This window comes from Natator depressus, chromosome 14 (genome assembly GCF_965152275.1).
Source record: "Natator depressus isolate rNatDep1 chromosome 14, rNatDep2.hap1, whole genome shotgun sequence".
Taxonomy (NCBI): Eukaryota; Metazoa; Chordata; order Testudines; family Cheloniidae; genus Natator; species Natator depressus.
The window spans coordinates 23026406-23050129 of NC_134247.1; the positions used below are offsets into that span (position 1 = coordinate 23026406).

General features: G+C 51.0%; 1 protein-coding gene across 1 annotated transcript in view; it reads left to right on the plus strand.

The window, feature by feature from the left end:
• The first annotated feature begins 311 nt into the window (after nucleotides 1–311).
• The window catches only part of PIK3R6 (phosphoinositide-3-kinase regulatory subunit 6), a 62348-nt gene continuing 38935 nt past the window's right edge, over nucleotides 312–23724 (plus strand). The window contains exons 1-2 of the mRNA XM_074970794.1: nucleotides 312–507; nucleotides 21718–21838. Of these exons, the coding sequence (XP_074826895.1) occupies nucleotides 21826–21838 (13 nt within the window). The 5' untranslated portion in view covers nucleotides 312–507; nucleotides 21718–21825. The remainder of the gene's footprint in view (nucleotides 508–21717; nucleotides 21839–23724) is intronic.

The following is a 23724-nucleotide window of genomic DNA, read 5'->3' on the forward strand; positions in this document are numbered from 1 at the left end:
GAGAGGGAGAGGTGCTGCAAAAAAAAAGACTCCCATGGCAAACAGTCTCAGAGCCCAGATCAACTGACTCAGTGTAGATGTTTGGACTGGGGCTGGAACCAAGCTCTGAAACCCAGCGAGGGGGGTGGATCTGCCTTTCCACAGCTGCCCTGCTCCCTTCCAGTAAACAAAGGGTCCCATTTGATACTCTCTGCTCCTGCAGCTTTCACTGGAGCTAAAAGGAAACTCCAGCTGGGCAGGCACGGAGTGAGAGCTCTGTAACTTTAGAGTAAAGCGCTTCATGTGTTACTTTCACAACTGATCTCGCTCTGAAGTGGCTGTGAGAGAGCAGGGTGCAGCCGTGCAGTGCGGGGCGGTGGGGTGGGCGGTGTGAATTCTGATCCGCTCCAAGGGACACCTGTCATAGCGTGGCGAGCCAGCACGGACACATGCTTCTGCATGTTGCCCCACGGCTGCAGACTCACCGCCTCACCATGCAGGACGGCTCGGGACCGATCACCTGTGACGGTATTTGTACGAATTCATTCTTCACATTGGTAGCAAGCCAGGGTATTGATTTCTGCAATGTGATTAGTGCTTTTGGATTCGAGCAGTGATTGACAGGGAGGAAGGGGGGGGGGAAGGGTGTCGTTCACACTCTGTTCCCAATTAAATTTCCCTTGCAAATGTAGCCGCTTGTGCTGGTAATTAAGATAAATGGAATGTACTTAGCTTACTGAATTTGTGTAAACACACCAAAAAGAAAAGGAGTACTTGTGGCACCTTAGAGACTAACCAATTTATTTGAGCATGAGCTTTCGTGAGCTACAGCTCACTTCGAAGTGAGCTGTAGCTCACGAAAGCTCATGCTCAAATAAATTGGTTAGTCTCTAAGGTGCCACAAGTACTCCTTTTCTTTTTGCGAATACAGACTAACACGGCTGTTACTCTGAAACCTGTAAATACACCAATGTCCAAGACCTGAGAGCCTGGCTTTGCAGCTGGACTATATATAACTCTCCTAAAACTTGTGTGCGCATTTCTCTGGCAGTGTATGACCCAACTCTTCACGTTGGTTAATAGAGGGGGTTTTAGGAGAGAGAATATTTTCCTGGTTTTGTCAATATTTTCTTTAGGTTTTTGGCACTTGACTGTTCCAGGCACCCTCCAGGATGTGTAGTTTTTGACTCATAATTTGACACCCAATGCTGTGAAAACTCTTCTCATCACATGTCTGTTTCACAGACTAGACATGTGGCGGGTGAAAGAAAGGCAGTTGCTTGAGTTAGGGAGTTGAAGGGTGAGAGACTGTGAAGGCCACACTCCGGAAGAAATCCCCAAATTCACAGCTCTAATACCGACAGCGATACCAGGGACTTTGGGGGAGTAATGACTGCAGTGCTGCAACTTTGCAGCAGCTCTGAGGATGAAATTCTTCCTACATAGAAGCCAGTGGGAGTTTTGCCACTGACTTCTAAGGGGACGGTTCTGTTCAATATCTTCATCAATGATTTAGATAATGGCATAGAGAGTAGACTTATAAAGTTTCCGGATGATACCAAGCTGGGAGGGGTTGCAAGTGTTTTGGAGGACAAGATTAAAATTCAAAATGATCTGGACAAACTGGAGAAATGGTCTGAAGTAAATAGGGTGAAATCCAATAAGGACAAATGCAAAGTACACCACTTAGGAAGGAACAATCAGTTGCACACATACAAAATGGGAAATGACTGTCTAGGAAGGAGTACTGTGGAAGGGATCTGGGGGTCATAGTGGATCACAAGCTAAATGTGAGTCAACAGTGTAACACTGTTGCAAAAAAAGCAAACATCATTCTGGGACGCATTAGCAGGAGTATTGTAAGCAAGACAGGAGAAGTAATTCATCCGCTCTACTCTGCGCAGATTAGGCCTCAACTGGAGTAGTGTGTCCAGTTCTGGGTGCCACATTTCAGGAAGGATGTGGACAAATTGGAGAAAGTCCAGAGAAGAGCAACAAAAATGATTAAAGGTCTAGAAAACGTGACCTATGAGGGAAGATTGAAAAAATTGGGTTTGTTTAGTCTGGAGAAGAGAAGACTGAGAGGGGATATGATAACAGTTTTCAAGTACATAAAAGGTTCTTACAAGGAGGAGGGAGAAAAATTGTTCTTCCTAACCTCTGAGGATAGGACAAGAAACAATGGGCTTAAACTGCAGCGGGGGCGGTTTAGGTTGGACATTAGGGAAAAACTTCCTAACTGTCAGGATGGTTAAGCACTGGAATAAATTGCCTTGGGAGGTTGTGGAATCTCCATCATTGGGGATTTTTAAGAGCAGGTTGGACAAACAGCTGTCAGGGATGGTCTAGATAATACTTAGTCCTGCCTTGAGTGCAGGGGACTGGATTAGTGACCTCTCAAGATCCCTTCCAGTTCTATGAGTCTATGATTCTAAGATGAAACCTCTGGTGTTTAATATTCTGTGTGCAGATTTCTCTAAAGTCAGTTTGTGCTTGCCAAGACATCATGGCACAAACATACTTCTCAGCCTGCTCCTTATGCCTGGGTAGCCCCTATTAGATTTTCAGGATCTTCTCTGTAAATGCATTTAGAAGCAATCCAAAGGGAATGTGCTTTTTACCTACTCGTATAAATGGGAAAAGCTGATAACAGGCTCTTGTGACTTTTTACTGAATGTTGTGGCTCTGTTTCGCTCACTCTCACTACGATGCAGCTTGAACAACAGAGAGGAAGGCACCTACTCATCACCATGAGCCAGCAAGCTGTCTCTACGGAGAGAGCATAATTTCTTTACACAGAGGAGACCCATCCAAAACCCTAGAGCCAAACTTTAAGGAAGCTCAGCTCCAGGTCCAGAGGTGTCTTGGTCTACCTTTTGTTTAGTGCACTGGTTTTAGAATCATAGAAAAGTAGGCCTGGACAGGACCTCGAGAGTCACCTAGTCCAGCCCTCTGCGCTGAGGCCAGACCAAAGAAACCTAGACCATCCCTGACAGGTGTTTGTCCAACCTGTTTTTTAAAAAACCCCAGTGATGGGGATTCTACAACCTCCCTTAGAACACTTGTTTGGTACCAGCAAACCCACATTTATGATTGTTTTGACATTCATGTAACATAGTGGTAGTGGCAGGGGGCTCAATCCTGCAAAGTGCTGAGTGTCTCCTGCAGGGTGCTGTGTGTCTGCAAAGCTCCAATGGGAGAGGAATAAATTCCACAACTCCCAGGGGAACATGGCAACCAAAAAGCAGTTCTTCTGCCACACATCAATAGGTGACAGGTTTCAGAATGGTAGCTGTGTTCGTCTGTATCAGCAAAAACAACTAGGAGTCCTTGTGGCACCTTAGAGACTAACACATTTATTTGGGCATAAGCTTTTGTGGGCTAAAACCCACTTCATCAGATACATGGAGTGAAAAATACAGTAAGCAGTATATATATATACACAGCAGATGAAAAGATGGGTGTTGCCTTACCAAGTGGGGGGGTCAGTGCTAATGAGGCCAATTCATTTAAGGTGGAAGTGGCCTATTCTCAACAGTTGACAAGAAGGGGTGAATATCAAGAGAGGGAAAATTACTTTTGTAGTGCTAATGAGGCCAATACAATCAAGGTGGATATCGGCCACTTCCAACAGTTGAAAGTTGAACAGCTGGAAATGGCCGACGTCCACCTTGATTGCATTGGCCTCATTAGCACTACAAAAGTAATTTTCCTTCTATTGATATTTACCCCTTCTTGTCAACTGTTGAGAATAGGCCACTTCCACCTTAAATGAATTGGCCTCATTAGCACTGACCCCCCACTTGGTAAGGCAACTCCCATCTTTTCATGTGCTGTGTATGTATATACTGCTTACTGTATTTTTCACTCCATGTATCTGATTAAGTGGGTTTTAGCCTACGAAAGCTTATGCCCAAAATAATTTGTTAGTCTCTAAGGTGCCACATCAATAAGTGTGGCTGGTTAGGAGTGACAGGCGCCCTGACACACAGGAGAGCTGGTAAGGGCTGGTCATCTTCACTTCCAGGCACTAGCCAATTGATGGGGATCAGGATTCTGTTGACTTGTATCCAGCTTGTCGTCCACTGTAATCTCCAGGTCCTTTTCTGCAGAACTGCCACTTAGCCAGTCGGTCCCCAGTCTGTAGCGGTGCATGGGATTCTTCCGTCCTAAGTGCAGGACTCTGCACTTGTCCTTGCTGAACCTCATCAGATTTCTTTTGGTGCTGGTGAGGGGAGGAAAGAGGAGTGAGGGTGCAGCGTGCTCAGGGGAGGGGGCGGAACTGGGCAGGGAAGAGGTGGGGTGGGGGCAGGAAGAGGGGGGGAAGAGGTGGAGTGGGGGCAGGGCCTGGCCGGAGCACCCCCTGGCAGATTAGAAATTTATCGTCTATGTTCCGGGCCTTCCCCCACCCCGGGATGGCCCTGAAAACACTATTACTTTTTGCAGTCAAACTTGTAATCTCCTCAAAAAAAAGATATCGTTAGTTTGACAGGATCTGTTTTCCATAAACCCATGCTGATCTGCATTAATTGCATTGCCTTCCGAGCCGCCAAACGGACCCATAAATATGCCTGCAATTGCTGGGAAAGTTGGCTTTCAGTTTTCTAAAATAGAGGGGTTTTTTATCTGTGAAAATCCAGCATATTTACTGAAAATTGAAGAAAAAACATTTTTTCCCCAAAGTTTCCTGCAATTCTCCCCCCCCCCCCCATCCCTGCCCCTCAAGAAAACCTGGCATTTTTTCAAGCAGTTCTCGATTGGACTCCCCCTCTGGAGGCTCTCTTCGAGGGACGCTGCACCTGCCCAGCTGATGAGTCACAGAAGGCTGCACTCCTGGCAGAAAAGGGAGTGTAATGGAGAAGAAAATCTAATCCCCATTTGTGCCACAAAGGAGAATCACCCAGTTAGAAAAAAAAAAAAAGCTACAACATTTAAAAACGTGGCTCCCATCTGATTACTAAAAGAGGATTTACGAATTGAACCGGGGTATGAGTGACAGGCGAGGTGCTAGGGGCAAGGCTCTCACTGGTGGGAATGAGACTGTCCTGTATTTGGGGCGCCACCTCTGCATCTGCTGTTGTGTGTCACATTTTCCCCGTCGACTCAGCCGTCATTTCCCCGTAAGTCATGTGCTCTTACGGGGGTCTACGGGCCCTTCCTGCTCTTGGACGGAAGGCTTGTGGTCATAGTGAGCAGTGAGTTTAGAGCTCACAGACAGAAAATCCAGAAGCGAAACCCTTTCAGGCTCTGCAACACTTTTCACTTGGCTGCTGATGCAAAGGCTAGAGGGGACTTGCAGCTCTTCAGCATAGCCCATTCCTCCTATGGCTGATCTCTGGACTAACATGGACCGTGGCCTGCACAGCATGCATTGCTGAGATCTGCCTCATCCACAGGCTCCTGCTCCTCTTTATTTTCCCTGCGATGCACATGCTGGGGGAGCTCTGTGCTCTGGGGAGAGCTTTGCACCTACAAGCCAGAAGGATCCAAGGGAAGGTAAGGGCAGTCTGATGTGGAAGGGATGAGACAGAGGGGAGAGAGATTTTACCCCCAAGATGTGGGCCACTGGTTACATTTGGCAGAATGTGGGAGCTCCTATAAATGGACTGGCCCCTAGAAAGCGGGGCAACTTAGATTCATCTCCAGAATTATGGGTACTACCCCTCCGCCCCTGACCCACAAGCATCCCCATGTGTAAGTTTCTTGGTGGGAAGGAGGAATAAATGGCCCTGCTGGATTCTCCTGCTCTCTTGTTGGCTTTTGCTTGTGATCGTGCAGAGGCTGTCTGTCAGCAACTCTGCCTCCCTGTTTGGTGTATTACGCTGTAGTAAACTCTTCTGCTGCTTCTCTTCTCTTCCGGCTCTGGAGAATGAACAGGGTCTTCCCTGCTTTAGATCCTCCCTGGAGAACACTTCGTGCTCAGAGAGAGTTTGAGACAGTTATTTATAAGGGCCTGGTACAGGGGACACAGTTATGTTCCTTTGGTCAGACTCTGGAGATGTTGCCCCAGTCCAGAGACATGCACTCAGCTGTACACTGCTATGTTTGGCAGGGGCCAGTGGAGAGAGCCTGGTTTGCTATTTTGCTCCCTAAGTGATGGAGACTGGGTTGCAGTTTGCACATTCCTCTGCATGTGTTTAATTAGACAGCAAGAAGAGCAGAGTAACCAGTAGTGTCACTAGCAAACCATCGGTGAGGCAGCACACCTCCATGCACATGCATGCTTGCATGTGCTTGCACACTCACACAGGCACACATATGAACATGCATATGCACATACGTATAAACATATATGTGCGTGCATATGCACAAGTGTGTGCACATATGAACATGCATGCATATGAATATACACACACTCATACATGCACACATGTCACTCACACACACATCTACAAGCGCATACTCACACTAAAGCAGTGGTTTTCAAACTTTTTTTCTGGTGACCCAGTTGAAGAAAATTGTTGATGCCCACGACCCAGCGGAGCTGGGGATGAGGGGTTTGGGGTGTGGGAGGGGCTCAGAGCTGGGGCAGAGGGTTGGGGTGAAGGCTGTAGGGTGCGGCTGGGAATGAGAGGTTCAGGGTGTGGGATTGGCTCTGGGCTGGGGCAGGGGGTTGGGGTGCGGGAGGGGGTCAGGGCTCTGGGCTGGGGGTGCAGGTTCTGGGCTGGGGCCAGGGATGAGGGGTTTGCGTGAAGGAGGGGGCTCCGGGTTTGGGGGGGGGCTCAGGGCTGGGCAGGGGGTTGGGGTGTGGGAGAAGGTCAGGGAACCAGCCAGTGGGAGTGCGGAGCCGGTGTTCGGGGGGGGGGGTCAGCGCACGCAGCCCCATGGCACCTCTGCCTAGGAGCCAGACCTGCTGCTGGGTGCTTCCAAGGTGCAGCGCAGTGTCAGAACAGGTAGGGACTAGCCTGCCTTAGCTGGGCAGCACCGCGACGGGACTTTTAATGGCCCAGTCAGCGGTGCTGACCAGAGCCGCCGCGGCCCAGTGCCTTACATTCCAAGACCCAGTACTGGGTCGCAACCCGCAGTTTGAAAACCACTGCACTAAAGCAATCTCTGAGTTAATGAATGAATAACTAGTAAACAAGAGCAGCTCTGTAGTCCCAATCCAACAGCAGGGGAAGGCATCTGCCTCCAGCTCAAAGAGAAGAGTCACTCCTAGCAAACAGCACCCAGAGTCAGAGCCCTGAAGCGGGACTGGTATCCCACGGATCCGCAGGACCCACTGAAATAATAGCAGGAGCGGGTAAAATGTACTTTGTTGCGGGCTGGATTAGGTGGGCAAAAAAACCAGATTGTGGTAATTTGCGGGAAAACACTAAATCTCTCGTCAGTTTACCAAGAGTAGCCTGTTCAAGAAATTATTTTGTTTGAGCTTCTCTTTCCCATATGTATACGATATATTAACCAACCATTTTATTATTATTATTATTTTAGTAGCATGAGGGAATCTGTCCCTCTTGCGGGATTTGCAGGATCTAAGATTTTTTAAGGTGGGAGCGAAATTAAAAATTCAAGAAACAATGCAGGAGCGGGTGGGACTGGAAGTGAGTATTGTGGGTCAGGATGGGAGCGGGATTCAAAATAAATATAGTCCCGTGCAGGGCTCTACCCGGGCGCATGTGATGAATGGACAGGCTGGGGCAGGTCCTCTACAAAGAGAGTTGAGATGCTGCTGGAACTAGCGCCCTTGGAAGAGCTGGTCGAAATGCAGAATTTCTGTTTCAACATTTCAAACATTGTTTTCATTCCAAATTCTGAAGTTTTTCCATTTCAAAACTGTCTTTTTGTGTGCAATTTCATTCAAACCAACATGATTTCTTGAAAATTTGACTAAGGTCAAAATGGCATTTTCTGGCAGAAAACTGTTTGAATGAGAAATTTCCAACCAGCTGTAGCCCTTGGCTTGGCAGCTGCTCAGACACCAGCCTCTAACTGAAAATAAACCATCACACCTAGCTGGGGACAGACGGGATCAGGGGTGGTGACAGGAGGAGTCAGGTGGGAGTGGACCCTGCCCTGCTGCTGCCTCCCTTATTCTTCTGCTGGGAGAGCATCTCTGCCTACATCCTCTCTCGGGAGGGAGCTGGCTCACCCTCTGATTTCAGCAGCACTTGGTGATTGCCTCCCCACTGCAGCTGGTTTAGGGAGAAAAGCCCAACTTCCCTCTGTCCCCATGTGCTGCACCTGACCTCCCTAGGGTGGGGCAGAGTGGCTGCTTCCTGATAGGATGTGGAGCCCATCGATCAGATCAGATCAGCCCAACAGAGAAGGACTTTTGCTTTGGCCCCTATTGTAGGAGACCTCAAGCTGCCGGAGAGCAGTGATGGGGTGGTGAGATTGGTCACCTGTATGTGTCACCCCAGACCGTATGGCACTCTGTCCCCTCTAATGGTGACTGCGCCACATCTAGAGCTGCGTCGTTTAGCTCATGCTGCAGATGCTCCTGGTTTCAGATCCAGAGGTCCCAGATTCCATTCCTGCTGCTATTGACCCACCCAACGGTGTGGGTGCAGCATTATGTAGGATCTTGACCCTGTGATTTGGAGTCAGGGTAATCCCTCTCAGACCCTAGGCAGGACTAGGCAAGGGATGAGGCAAATGTCTCATACAGCAGTCAGGGAATGTAATGCCTAGTTTGAGTTCATTGTGCCCATTCTGAGCCCACCCTCCGGCTTCACTCTCAGACATCCCTACGACGAGAATTGCGCCCCCAGCAAAGCAGACAATGCACGTGGGCATTGTGGTGGAAATGGAAATACCACATGACACCAAGCCACGAATTGTCAGCTAAGCAGCAGCAAATGGAAACAAAGATTGGCAGAGCAGGAAATAATGATGAGGACTGGGCAGTCACCCAGAGCAATCTGGATCGCTGGGGAAGCTGGGCCCTTTGAAACCAACTGCCTTTTCGATACAGCCAAATGCAGAGATATGCCTCTAGGAACAAGGAATGCAGGCTATAGCCACAGAGTGGAGGACTGTATTCTGGACAGCAGTGACTCTGAAAAAGGATCTAAGGGTCATAATGGACAAACAACTCAACCTGAGCACCCAATGCAATGCTGGGGTGTAGGAAGAGGGAGATGATGATTTTACCTCTGTGTAGGGCATTGGTGAGAAAGATACTGGAATACTCAAAGCTATTAATTCCAAATAGCGCACCCCATTCTCCTTCTGGAAATTAGCATTATACATAGTTGCTGTCTTTCACTCTTTGGATCCCATTAGTCTCCAGAGTTCTCTGTTTCTGTGGTTGACCATTTCCACCTCTCCATCGCTCTGTTGGTTCTGCAGTATTCATACAGTGCAATGGCATGTCTCAGAGTCTCTGTCCTCTTGGACTCTGATGTTTTTTATTGCCCAGGAGACTGAGTTCATTTGAGATGGTGCTTCTAGGAATTATTCCTCAGGCTTGTCTCTTTTTGGAAATAATTCCTTTTTTTCCCCCTCCGGAGCCATTTTTCCTGTAGAATTTCTTTTTTATTAGTCATAGTCTAGCCTGCGAAGACCCTGCTTCCGTAACATGTGCCTGGTTCCAGTCCTGCACGAGTTACCAACCCTTCCAAAATAGGCATTTGTCATGAAAAAACTGAACAGAGCCTGAATCATTAGCCATCAGGTGCTGCTGCTGGCATATCTCTTTGTTTCATGCTGGGGGTCTAGCTCCATTTGTTTTTAAACTGTCTATACCAAGGCCAGGTCTACACTACAGATTTTTGCCACTACAGCTCTGTTGGTCAGGGGTTGTGATGAGATGTGATCCCTGACCAACAGAGCCATGCCATCAGAGCCCCTAATATAGATGCAGTTATACCCAGCAAAGCTGGGCTTTGACTGGCATAATTTGATTTGCTTGTGGGGACGGTTTTATTATACGGGTCCAGAGGGCAGCTGCTCTGGAGACCTTTGCTGGTATAGCGTGTACCACCATTCTTATACCCACAAAGCGCTCCTCGTGTAGATGTGGCCCACGTCGGTAGCTTTCATTGGATTGTTATGGGAGACGATAGCAAATTGTAGATGATTGCCGTATTTCTGCAGTGACTTGCTTTCCCATTGGGGCTGCTACCCAGTGGCTGCCCGAGGGAGCAACATTCTAAGGCTACATCTGCTGGAGCAACAAAGTGCTCCTAGTGTGGACTTGGCTTATACTGGCAAAACTGCGATTTTGCTGGTGTAGCTTATTCTGCCTGCTCCCACATGCAAAATAAGCAGCACCAGTGAAAGCACAGTTTTACCAGAATAGTTGCCTCGACACTAGGGGCTTCTGCCGGCACAGCTATATCAGGCAAGGATCACACTTCCTCACACCCCTGGCCAACCGAGCTGTGCCAACAGAAGCCCCTAGTGTGGACCAGGCCCTAGGCTCCCATGCTACAAACCTTTATGATTTTGTGCAGCTGAGTAGTCCTGTTTGCTTCACTGGGATTCCCTTACAGGGCAGAAAGTGGAGCATGTACCTGAGTCTGCAGGATCAGGGCCATATGCTGGTGTTTGCTTTCTAAGGCTAAGCACAGCAGCCCTGTGGGTTGGTTCTCTGCCTCCTGCAATGTTCTGTTTCACCAGCTAGCCACTAGCTCTTGAGCTGGTGTAAATCAGTGCAGCTCCATTGATGTCAGTGAAGCTCATCCCAGCTGAGGATCTGGCCTCACATCTATAACAACGAAGATCGGGTAAGCTGGGTGCTGGCTTGGGTTCCACACACATTTTGATGCTTTGCCAAAGAATCTTTCCCTTTAATAAGTGGGTCCACCAAAAAGTGATGGTGTCCAAAGGGCATTTGAGAGTTCCATGTTTGCTGGCTCTGGGTGTGTTCATCAGCACTGGAGAAAAAAAACCTTTTGTAGTGAGTGGCCATCCTGATTATCACTACAAAAGTTTTTTTTTCTCCTGCTGATAATAGCCCACCTTAATTAATTGGTCTCGTTACAGTTGGTATGGCAACACCCATTTTTTCATGTTCTCTGTGTGTATATATATATATCTTCCTACTGTATTTTCCACTGCATGCATCCGATGAAGTGGGTTTTAGCCCATGAAAGCTTATGCCCAAATAAATTTGTTAGTCTCTAAGGTGCCACAAGTCCTCCATGTTTTTCCTGTGTCTCTAATCTGTCTAAATTAACATACAACTAAATACATGGAGGGGGAGGGTAATCTTTCAAAGTGGAGCTGCACTTTAAATTAAATTTCCTTTGGAAAAAACAATGCTTTACTTTAAAACAGAGTTTCCCAAACTTGGGACACGCTTGTTCAGAAAAAGCCCCTGGCGGGCCGGGCCGATTTGTTTACCTGCCGCGTCCACAGGTTCGGCCGATCGCGGCTCCCACTGGCCGTGGTTCACTGTTCTTGGCCAATGGGGGCTGCAGGAAGTGGCGCGGGCTGAGTGATGTGCCGGCCGTCCTTCCCGCAGCCTCCATTGGCCTGGAGCAGCAAACCGCAGTCAGTGGGAGCCGCGATCGGTCGAACCTGCGGACGCGGCAGGTAAACAAACGGGCCTGGCCCGCTAGGAGGTTTCCCTGAACAAGGGGCATCCCAAGTTTGGGAAACACCGCTTTAAAAGAAACAGGGATTGCTAACTAAATTTCAGCTTCTGCTGTGCAAAGGCTAAGGATTTGTTTTCTTGCTTCTACAACAGCCGGGGGAGTCCAAAGTTTTAAATTAGTGCATTTGCTCAGAATGAAGGGGAATTCCTATCTATAAGGTTTTTTGGAGCTCGTTTCTAAATCTAAAAGCCCATGGTTTGTGATTGGGTTCTAAATTTGGCCAAACAAGCTCACCCGTCCAACTTCTGGAGGTGAGCTTTGAATGTGGAAAACCACCAGCAACATTAACAATAATTGTCATGCTTAAGAGACACTGTCCATGAGCACCCCATGGCCTCGAAAAACCTCCAGGGGTTAGAGGAGGTAGAGATCAGTGGTGCAGTCCGTCATTGTGGCAATCTGAAGGAGGCTTCCCCACTCTGTACCTGTTCTGTGGATAATGAGAGCATTCCAGTCTCCAGGGCAGGTGGGCTGGTACCTTTTCCAGCAGTAAATTCACTTTTTAAAAATAGAATCATACAGAAATTGACAGGACGAGTGGTGTTGCTAACTCTGGAGATTTTCTCACAAATTCTGCAAAGTCTGGTGTTTTTCCTGAAGCTCCAGTTCCTGGAGCCATGTGACTATGTGAGAATCTCCACTTAAAAATAAAGTGAGTAAGTTTCTAGTCCTCGTGGTTGCACAGAAAAGCCTGAAAATGTGACTCAAGTGATTTTGGAAGGCTAGGATTTGGTGATATTGGAAGCACTATATAAGGTTCTTCCACTACTGTCCAGAGCCCAGGGCCTCTAGAGCCAGGTCCCATCTGTGTGCCTACATGCAGAACCATGTATTTAATAAGAAATGGGAACTTGTTCTTTGGACAGAGTTTGAGAGTCTCTCCTGGCAGTGGGGTGCCTACCCCTGCAGGGCAGCCCCACAAACTTGGAGCTAGGCTATAGAAGACGGATCTTTGGGTGACCAGGGCAAGCTAGCTCGTTCCCCCAAGAGGCCTCTGACCGTTTCCAGGCAGTGGAGAGGAAGGGGTGGTTTTGGGCCTCAAGATGGCTTCCATGGGATGGGCCCAAGGAAAGTTTGCTGTTTTTCTGTACCGTATGAATGTGTATTGAGGGGAGGGAGAGAAGTGTGAAGCCAGTGGATATTTAGTCTACGAGCTGCAGTTTTCTAGACGGAGCTGAGCCGCATGAGCTCAGGAGGCTGAGGGTATTTGTTGCGTCTGTGGTCAAAATAAGAGGTAGCAAAGAGGAAGTGGAGACGGCTGTATTCATTATAGGTACTTGACATACACCTTAAAAATAGAACAGGGGAAAACATCAAGAGAGCGAGAGTCCCTGAGCACTTGTCATTGGTGTAAGCCCACGTGTCTTCTGGTTAATGACTGACTCACTGGACATTTATTTTTAACTCTGAGACACTGATATAGCCAGAGAAGTGACTCTGAAAATGCCCCCATGAGCTTCTGCCCCTGTTTTCAGGATTAAGTGCCGGCCATTAGCCTGGCCCCTGCCAGGGGTGAGCTCGCAACCGGATTGCAGCACTCTTGTGTGTGTTGCTGGTAGGCAATGTCTCCAATTGTTGAGCTATTTATTTCCAAATGCCTTCAGTAACACCGCTTGCAAGGCTGCTGTGTAATCTTTGGGCAAGGGGCCGCTCTCAAGTTGCTTGATCACACTGTCCAAAGAAGGAAAGAGAGAAGTAGAAAAAGTGAAGTGTGCTCTGCTGCCGTCAAGGTGAACTCTAGCCTGAGCGAGATAAGGAGGCTGGGCGGATGTGTGGCAATGCTCTCGAGAAATCTGAACAGAGCAGCACTGTGCGCTCTCAGGAAGCGCTGTTGTAGTCGGAGCCCTCCTCCCACTCAGAGGTCGGGAGAGGCGACGGTTTGACTCAATAATAATAATAATTAGCCATTTGCCTTCCCTCTGAGGATCTGAAAGCACTTTCCAGACATGAATTAACTAAGCCAAGCAACTCCCCATATGTGGGGGGAATAGTGTTGTCCCCCACTATGCTGATTGGGAAACTGAGGCACATAAAAGCAAAGTGACTCCCTCAAAGCGACACTGTGTCAATGCCAAGTCAGGGACAGAATCACTCCCTGCTGTAGTTCCTAGACTGAGCTACCACCCAGGCTGCGTGGAGAGGGAGGGGGCTTCTTAGAAATGGATCCCAGGAAGGTTGTGTGGAGCTTTTGCCTCTTATTCTCTCTGGCTCTTGCCTCTGCTCTTCCATCGGCTGCTGGAACAGTGCATGCTGCCATCAGGATTGGAAGCTCCCCCACCCCAATGCAGTGCGCTTCCAAAGCTGTGCTAACTGGGAGCAGGCTGCTGCCGAGAGAGTAGTGGAAGTCAGCATGAATGGCAGAGAGCCAGGTCTGGTTCCCAGTGCCTGGAGCCAGAAATAAATACTGGAGGGGGAGGGATAGGTTTTGCAACCTGCAGATTTTTCAGGAAACATTTTATTAATTGAACAGCAGCACACTCTCAGTGAGTCATGCACACTGATCTAGAAGGGCCCTGTCCTGCATGGGGCTCACTACATGGGCAATCCCACAATGGCAGTAAGCACTTGGCTTGGTAGTAATTGTTCACAGGATTGGGCCCTCTACTATAATTTTCCCGCTCCCCAGTTCCCTTGGCTGGCTGGATCTCTCCAAGTTCAATCTCTTGGTGATGTCCGTCTGTCTGTCTTCCCCCTTTGTCCCCCTCCCCAGTCCAGCGGTGACACTGCATTGAGAACTGAGCAGTTATCACAGTCTCCAGAGAGCAAATGCTGTGAATTTATTGAGCCCTGCGTGGATACAAAAATGTGGATCTACATCTGCCAGGATCAACCTGCGATCTGCTAGCTGTCTTTTACCTGTATCCGCATCTGCACTGCCCCAGCAAGCTGTCTCACAAGGACTAGCGACCTGGGGCGGGAGAGTGGCGGTGTGGGGTCTCGCAGGGAAGACGCAGCGCGAGGGTGGGGACTGGGGTAAGGGGCAGCGCACAGGTGGGGGTCTCAAGGAGAAGGGGCAGTGCTGAGGTGGGTTAGGGGGAAGGGACATTGCATCATGTGCTGCTCCCGGGGGCTTGTGAGCAACGGCAGCAGCTGTGTCTGTTGCATCACAGTGGGGCACAGGGGTGGGGCAGAGGGGCCCCGCCTACTCCAATCCCCATGCCCGGGGGCAGGCCCTGCTGCCCAGGAGCCAGCGGGCTGGGCCCGGGACTGGGAGCATGGCCAGTGCTGCTAGGCCGGGCCATGGTGGGGACACTGGCGCTGCTGGAGGGACCCGAGCTGCTGGACAGCCCCCGACTCCGACCTGCCGTCCAGCCCCAACCACTGGCTGCTGGCCGCCAGCCCCGAGCGCACTGTGCCCTCCGGGCTGCCTGAGCCGGACGCCGCGGGTCAGGCACCGTCGGTGAGTAGAGCCCTGCGCGGTTCTATCTGCATCCAATCCACCATCTGCAAAAATGGTCCACAGATATGAAGCAGATTTTCAGGGCTCTGTTTATTCCCCCTAGGTTATCAACCTGAGATCGGGTTCAAGTCACCCTCCTGCTGCCCGAATGAGAGCTGGGTGATCTACACCACTGCCTCCAGGATACCATGGTTGTTTCTCTCTTTCTGCCCTTGGACAGTGGGCTCTTAAACCATCAGATTTCAATGACCAGCCACTAAGGCTCTCTCTCCTTAGCTCAAGTGTTACAGCTGGGTAGCTGCCTGATGTTATTTCTCTGACGCTGACACTGCTTGGCCTGTTCTGTTTCCCTCCTGGTTGTTCCTGTAGATGAATGTGCAAAGCTGTAGGACAGAGGTTCTCAGCCTGGGGATCGCAGACAAGTGTCAGGGGGCTGCAAGCATGCTGCCTTTCCTATATTGCTAGGAGGGCGCAGGGTCCCAGTATGGAACAAGCTGGGAACCACTGATGTGGGACACACGTTCCTTCTCTGCACCCTGCTGTACCATTTGGCACTAGAAGGCACAATCCCCAATGCCCGCCTGCCACCTGTGCCACTTAAAGTGTCATCAGCTGAGTTAAGCAAAAATCAGAGTTTCCATCCTGTGGAAAAATCTGACATTTCGACGTTTGTTTTCATCCTGAAGCAGGACAAAAAGTCAAAATTTTTAGCAGAGTGAAAATTTTTGAAAAATTTAGATTTGGAAATGTCGAAACATTTTGGATCAGGTCTATTTGATGTTAAATCACATGCACTCACAATCAGAGGCGACACATGGGGGTTATGGGGGGTCACATACCCCCCCAGATTTCTGCCACAGTTTGCTGACCAGGCCCCCTCCACGTGCGGCAGCTCCTGGAGCCGGTGAGCTGCAAGCTGCGGTTCTGGGGAGAACCAGAGGCAAACAGCTGGGAGCTGCAGGGAGGGACACTAAGGGTAAGAGGGGGGAGACGTGCCCAGGGGGTGGCGGGGAGTAACTCAAGCTGGTCCAGGGGGCGAACCTTTAATTTGTGCTCCCGCCACTCTCAGCAGGAACCAATCTGCTCTCCCCACAGTCACGTGACTCCCATAATGCAGCACATGGCTCAGGCAGAGGGGTGACTGCATTGCATTATGGGAGATGTAATCTGGACCAGGAGCCCACGGGAAAATGGGAGCATGATTCACCTTGAATACAGCTTCCACAAGGCATTGCAGTACCCAAGGCAGATATAGTTTAATGTCGGACCAACCCAAGATGAAATATTTTGTTTCCATTTTTTGTCAAAAAATTGTTTCACCAGCAAGTTCCTAACCAGTGCTAGTCATTGGCATTATAGCCTGGCACAGTCCCCCTCTGTGCCGTCACCAGTCTGTTGTGAGTCCACCCGAACACTGGGTCCCATATGCTTCCAAGTTAGCTAGGTCTGGGCAGAGTCTAGGATCTGTAGGGCACACTCCTGGGCTGAGACCTCTTGTCTGACACTTGTCCAGGGGCATTGCCACCCCGTCACCTTAGACCCTGAAACCAGTAACTCAGGCCTCCCGAGCCCCCCCATAAGTGACACATGCACCCCAGAGCTCTGCCAGGGCTGTGGGCACTCTGGCCTTCTCGTTAACTATCCCCTTTAGGGACAGCAAGGCAGAAAAACAAGGGACACAAGCCTAGCAATGGGATTCCTAACCATGGAAACTTGACTCTTGAAGTACTTGAGAGTTACAGATCTTTGGAAACAACAAAAGTCCTCAGATGCCCCATCCTCTGGTCTGATCTCACTCCATCTGGGAGTCTGTAGTTCACCAACATTCCAGGCTGGTCAGTTCCTCCTGCCTTTTCACTCCTGCTCTGACCCCGTGACGATGGCTGGCCCCCAGCACAGAGCAGGATCCCATCTCTGAGCCATGACTGAGAAGCTACAGACCCACCAGTCAAGCTTGCCTCTTCCCCCCCATGGGCCCCTGTGGAGAAACCCATTTTTCCATGAGCATGGGCCAGTAGTTGAGAGACAATCGAAGTGGTTGGCCCCAGGCTGTGGTCTGGATGGCTCTTAGTCCTTCAGTGAGGTGTGTCAGACCTTTTCTGGGCAGGGCAGCTGTCTGGAGGGCATTACAACAGGCTGTCTTTGAGTGTATGCAGGCTCCACAAGTACAGCAAGACAGCCTTCCTACTCGGACACAGACAGAGCCCACCCAGTCACTGTCTGTGCTGCCTGGCCTTGCTGCTGAAGAGTTTGGAAGTTCCTGGAGCTTGTGACTGCACGAAGAACGCGCCCGATGCTCATCTGTAACTTCCTCCAGTACCCACCTCTCTTCCTCCTCCCTTGGCACTCCCTGTCACTCGCTGTCCTGTGACAGGCTGGCTGGCTGATGGATAAGCTGCCAGATGAATTCCTTCTTTTCTCCCATTCCCTGCTGCCAACCTGAGCATGTCCATTTTTAAGTGAGTCGCTGACAGCACTCGCTAAAGCTGAGTGTACCGTGATCTAGCCTCATACAGCTCTACTGATGCCCCTCAATCCTGACCCGTCTCCCCTGCTATCCATTCCTGGGCTCACCTTCCTCATGCACACAGCTCTCCCAATGCTCCTCAATCTTGACCCACAGAACTCCCCACCATGCCAGTCTTGGGCTCCCCACACCCAGCTCTCTGAATTCCCCTCAGTCCCAACCCACAGCCTCCCTGCTACTCCAGTCCTGTTCCTGCACACAGCTCTGCCAGTGCTCCATGCTCTGCAGCATGAACCGCTAACCAGTCCTTGGCCTTCCTGAGCAGTGATGGCCAGGTCCCAGCCATGCCAGAGTGAGCATGGTGGTGTGACGCAGCCAAATCTCCCTTCCTTCCTATTCCACTTCTTGTTTTTTTCCCCGTCTCTGAAGAGAACAATGAGATCTCAGTGCCAGGGGAAGCCATCAGGTTCCTGGCTGGCTCCTCTCTTGGTGCCCTTCAAAGACCCTGACAGAGCTGTGCGGGAGATTGCCTTGTGGCTGCTGATTCTCTGAGCCACTGGTTTGTGATTAGGAGGGGTTTGATGTGGCGATGGCTGTGGTGTTGCTTCTCCCTAGGTAACGGGACAGCCAGTGAGTTAAGCCTGCCCTGGCAGAGGCCAGTATAGGCGAGGCTGCCCACTGCTGTGCTGTGACACTCATGTACCTGATTTGTACATTGTGCACCTGGCTGGCTGCAGGACAGCGTGTCTTGTTGAGAAGGAAGCATAGGCAGTGGGGTGGGGACAGGGCGGGTTTCATCCCTCAAATCGAGTCATTTACATCCCTGAAGGGGCATCCGGCAGGAGCCCAAATCCAGGGGGAGAGAAGCACTAGGAGGAGCTAAAGTAAAGCAATTCTACTTTTCAAAGTCAGCTGAAGAACAAACTCTGTGTGACTGAACGCCTGGGTTCAATGCCTGGCTCTAGCACTTACTTCCTGGGCAGCGCAGTTAATCTCTTTGGGTTTCTTTTTCCCCACGTATAAAGCAGAAATAACGATATTCACCTCAAGGATGGGCTGCTAATATTTTAACATGGGGTTCTCACAGCAATACCCCACCCCCACTTCCCCTGAGGGAAATCTAGTGTCCAGTGGGGATCTGTCCATTTCTTCTCCCTCAGTCAAGGAGCAAGGCAGAGCCCTGTGGCAAACAGACTAGAAGTGAGTGTCACTGGCTGGAAATGTTTATACTGTGCTTCTGAGATGTGCATGGAACAGGTTCTCCTCTAACCCAGACAAGCTTGTGCACCAGAATAGCCCCACCGGGCCCCACTCACCATTTCCCACTACCATCATTTGCACCAGTGCCAACTGGGTGGAAAGCACTAGCAGAGCAGGGCAGTAACATCTTACCCACTTTGCACTAGTGTAAAAGACTTGGCAAGCTGCAGGGCAAAAGAGTCAGCCCCATGGACTTCACTGGCGTGATGCCCGATTGACACCAGGATAATCGGTGAGATCTGGATGACCATGTACAGCCCAGCTTGTGCCATTCACAGTGTGTGTGTGTGTGTGTGTGTGTGTGTGTGTGTGTGTTATGGAGGGGGGTTAAAGATCCTGTGGGGGGGATTGGGCGTTCTATTTACCAAGGGCTGTTTTGGGAGAATCCCTGACCCTTGGTGCCACCAGGCACCTTCCGAAGGCCCAGATCTGCTCTGCAGTGTGTTTCTACAAGAAGGCCTCTCCAAAGGGCTGCAATGGCACCCGTCATGCCATCCTAGTCAGGGGGACCCCCCTCCCAACCTTCCCTTCAGTTTGGCTGAAGAACATGGGACAGCCCAGCACCAGTGCATCAGTGACTCACTGAGCGAGCTCTTCCATTAACATCTCTGTGAAGCTGCTTTAGACGTGACAAGTACTAGGTACCAGTCTCTGCTTTGTCGGCCTGCCATGGGGTGGTTGGCCCCTGTGAGGAGAGTCAGGCTGATGGGTTTCATTGAGGCGAACGAGCCCATCTCAGCCCACCTTTGAGCAGCTAATTGCCTAGGTGGCTGCTTGGCAGCTAATTAGCTGAAGAGCACCTGGACCTGGTGAAAGGCTGCCAGACCTCTGCTGGGGCAGGGTTGCTGATGGGGAGAGGGAGCTGCCCAGGAGCAGTGCTCCCAGGGGAAGGAGCTCCTGGAGAGCTGCAGGAGGCCCAGCCTCTGAGGGGGTGGGCAGGAAGGCTCTGGCTCCAGGAGGGAATCCAGGTTGGGGCAGCCTTGTAAACATGGGACTGACATGCTCAGCTGGAGTCTGCCTCCTTGCTAAGAAGCCTGGGTGAGGGGCTTTCTTGTGGTGCTGCTGAATTTTCTGCTAATGACCAAGACCCTCAGAAGGGGGGCACAGTTCAATGCGTATCAACCTTGCTGACCTTACAGATGGCCGCATCAGGGAAATTAAGGCAGGATCTCCCTGTAGTTCTGTGTCTGGCTGCAAGGGGGTGCGGGAGACAGCATGTACCTTTTACACTTCCATTTGCTGTGCGCTGACAGCAGGGAGTCCAAGCTAGGCATGTGCTTTCCCGCTAGTCAAGATTGCTTCAGCTGCAGCAGCTATGCCGCTGCCCTGGCAAATCCCCCGGCCGTGCCCAGGGAAAGGCCAAGAGGCCTTTCCCTGTGTCGTCTCCCTGGCACTTTCTGGTCCATCAAACCTGCTTCCCCAACAGGTGCCAGCTTGCCTGAGTTAAATCCTTACCCACTTTTATTGGGGAGTCCCCATTCTCCTTTTCCAACCCTCCTGGCCGTTCCCCTGGCTCGTTCCCAGTGAATGCCCTGTTGGGGGGCAGTGCAGCCTATCTGAATTCTGGGGGGAGGGATAAGATAAAAGGCCCACCCCCCAGGTGGGGGAGGGGCCACAGGACCCAGGAGCCAACTGATCACTTGGAACAAAAGTTGAGAACATGGGAAGGGGAGTGCAGATGAAAGGGGTAAAACCAGGGTAGCAGAGGGGGACCCAGCAGAGAGCCCTAGGCAGTGCCCGCTGCTTGGTGAAAGTGTCCAGGGAGTCAGTGGATGTTGCCCAGAGGAACTCTGTCTGGGTGCGTGATACAACCAGGAAATGGGAAAAGGCCCTGTGGTCGTAGAGCAGCCCCCTCCTCCCGCTCCTGGGCTGGTGGGTGGCCAGTATGGGTAGCGCCAGGAGGAGGCTAACGAGGAGCTCTCGTTCCGTTGTGGGACCACAGAGGGGGAGCTGCGTGCACAGAAATAGCTGTGAAGAGAAATGCAGCCAGTGCCTCAGCAGGAGGTTCTGGAGGAGCCAGAAAAGGGGCTGTGCACTGGTGGCAGGTATTCGCCAGGGTCTCCCTCTCACTGCAGAAGGGACAGGTGTCGGCACCTGTGAACCACGCCCACGCTCACAGCTCCATGCAGCTCCAACTAATATCCCCAGTAGGCCGAGGTACCGGGGTGGAATAAAGACTGGCCCGCGGTAGGACATCCTGCAGCTGGGTCGGGGTGGGACGTGAGGGTGAGGAAATGCATGGTATGGGGCATGAGAGCATGGAGATCCTCCATAGGCATGGTTCAGAGATGGACTGACTGGATATCATTTGGCATGCTCATGTAGCGCACTGGGCATGGCTGCTGGGGCTTGCGGAGCAGGGGCACAATAGTGAGCTCTGGAGGGTGAGGGGATAGGGGCAGGTTGGGTGCACCCTCTTGCAGGGCCTGCTCGAGATAAGTAAGAGAGGCAGGGGAGCAGATGGTGTGAGCAGCCCCACGTGCAGGGCAAGCACCCAGGGTTCAGCCAGTCCTTTCAGACGGAGCCCAGGAGGTCTCTGGTCCTGGTGACACCAGCCAGGGCCAATCTCTGGTGCACCTGCACAGGGAGCTGGGGATTGTGCAGAAGGGGCGTCAGCAGGTCTTCTCCTAACCCCCTCCAGGAGGCTGCCACAGGCCTGGTCATGGAGACAAGCTTGCAGGTCCTGACGAGATTCTAGTAAGAGACAGGCAGCTCAGTGGGGCCTATACTAGACTTCTCATGGTGAGCAGTGCAGACTGAATGCCCCGGAGACTAAAGGCCTCTCTCTGTCCTGAGAACAGGGGCAGCATGGGCAGCAAGAATCCTCCATGGCTCATTCAATCCTTGGCCCTTGCTGTGCCTGGAACAAGAGGGCAGTTAGGGCCCGTGGGCTCCCTGATGGATGCTGAGCTCTCCTGGGAACCTGACCCTCGGTGCCCATTGTGGCTGCCCATTTCAGTGGCATCTCCCTATTTGTGCCCCCCTCCCTCTCTCATTTTCACACCTGGGCCGGTCTGAGCCCACCTTCCTCTTGAGGTTTCACCTGCATCTCTCTTGTTTTGCAGGCGAGAACCAGGACGCAAGGCCATGCAAGTGCTGAGTGAGAAGCTGCCACCTGCTTGCCCTGTTGTTCGAGAAGTGCTGAGACAGACACGTCTGCTCCCTGCCCATTCATGGAGAACACAGGTCTGTGATTGCCAGCAATGTCCCTGAGCGGGTGGGCTGAGGCAGCAGGGAAAGGCAAGCTGGCCAAGGCAGCCCTATGCGCTTCAGAAGAGCGAGAGGCTGGGTGAGAAATAAGTCCATCTAATGACTAGGGAGGTTGTCCTGCTGAGCTGGTACTGCGGTGGGTAGCTCAGCAGTAACTCTCTCCAGTAGGCACAGGGAGGAAAGATGGTGGTATGACTAAGGTGGAGGGTTGGCAGTCTAGGAGAAAGGCTGCTTGTAGGACTGGGTTCTAGTGCCATTTTACTTCCTTTCATTGTACCTCAGTTTCCCCCTGTGTAAAGTGGAGATGACATTTACCTATCTACCTCACAGGTATTAATACACTGCGTAAGCTGTTACTATCTGTGTGGCCGTAGCACCTAGAGGCCCCAGTCGAGATCAGGACCCCATTGTGCTAGGCACCACACAAACACACAGTGAGAAGGAGCCTCTGCCCTGAGACCTCACAGTGAAATAGACAAGACAGACAAAGGAAAGATTATTGTCCCCATTGTACAGATGGGGGAACAGAGGCACAGAGAGACTAAGTGACTTGCCCAAGGTCATGCAGGAAGCCTGTGGCCGAGCAAGGGATTGACCGCAGGTCTCCTGAGGCCAGCTCAGTGTCTTTACAAGTCCCACTTACATCCTCAAAAGAGTATCTAAGTGGGACTTAAGTAATTCAAGGGCTTTTGCTGGCTCTCTGCACAGGGCTGTTTGAGCCTCCAGCTTAGATTCGCCATTCAGATTTTATGACACTGGTTCCACCCAGTGCTAGAGCTGATCACGCAAAGATTGCAAACATGGATATTTGTTTATAATGACAAAAATCTCTGGGCATTCAGAAATGGCTTGACCATTTTCGCTTCGGCTTCCTGAGAAAATTTGCTTTGGGCCCAAGACCAAACATGGAAAATTTCAGCCTGAGAAGTAAATGTTTGACAAAGTTATAAGCATCTGGGAAAGGCCCTTTAGAATGGAAAATGCAGCCTTAATTCCAGGATAGGCGTCGCTCCACACAACATCTGTAATTCAGTTACAGTAACATGGTACGGTGAAGTTAGCGTTTAGCTATCGATCAGTGCTGTAGCTAGGACAAGGAAAAGAGGGATAGAAAATGCTGCATAGAGCCAGCTGGTTCATTACTGGCACATCCTTATGATTAACTGGAAAGCAAGGAGTACACCCCAGGTCATCCTAAGAGGTGTAGCAACTTTACTCATCCTCCTTAATCGAGGTGTCCTTAATGCAGAACTCCTTAGCAAACATATCCTTAGCTAAATTTGGTTGCAGTGTTGTTGTAGCCCTGTTGGTCCCAGGATATGAGAGAGAGGCAAAATCGTTCAGGGTCCCGGGGGGGGGGGGGGGGCACGCTGAGGTTGCTCAATTCGGGCAAACTTCAAAGAATGGGACAGACAATTCCCAAAACTGGTAGATATTCCAGTACTTAGTTTCACCAAGCCAGTAACAAAACAGCTTCTGCAATTGGCTACACAGAAGCCAAAACACAGTTCCCTTAAAGCAGGGGTGGGGAACCCTTTTTTCTATCGGGGGCCACTGACCCACAGAAAAAAATCAGTTGCAGGCCACACACAGCCTTGCAGGGAGTGGGGGGCGGCGGCTCGGGGCTTCCCCTAGGCTCAAGGGGTCAGAAATGAGGGGTTCAGGGTGCGGGAGGGAGCTCCGGGCTGGGGCTGAGGGGTTTGGAATGCGGGAGTGGGCTCAGAGCTGGGATAGGGGGTTTGGGGTGCAGGAGGGGGTTCCGACCTTGGGTATGGGGTTTGGGGGTGGGTGTGCTTTCTCTGGGAGTGGGTTGGGGTGGAGGAGGGGGTGAGGGGTGTGGGCTCTGGCTGGGCGCTGCTTAC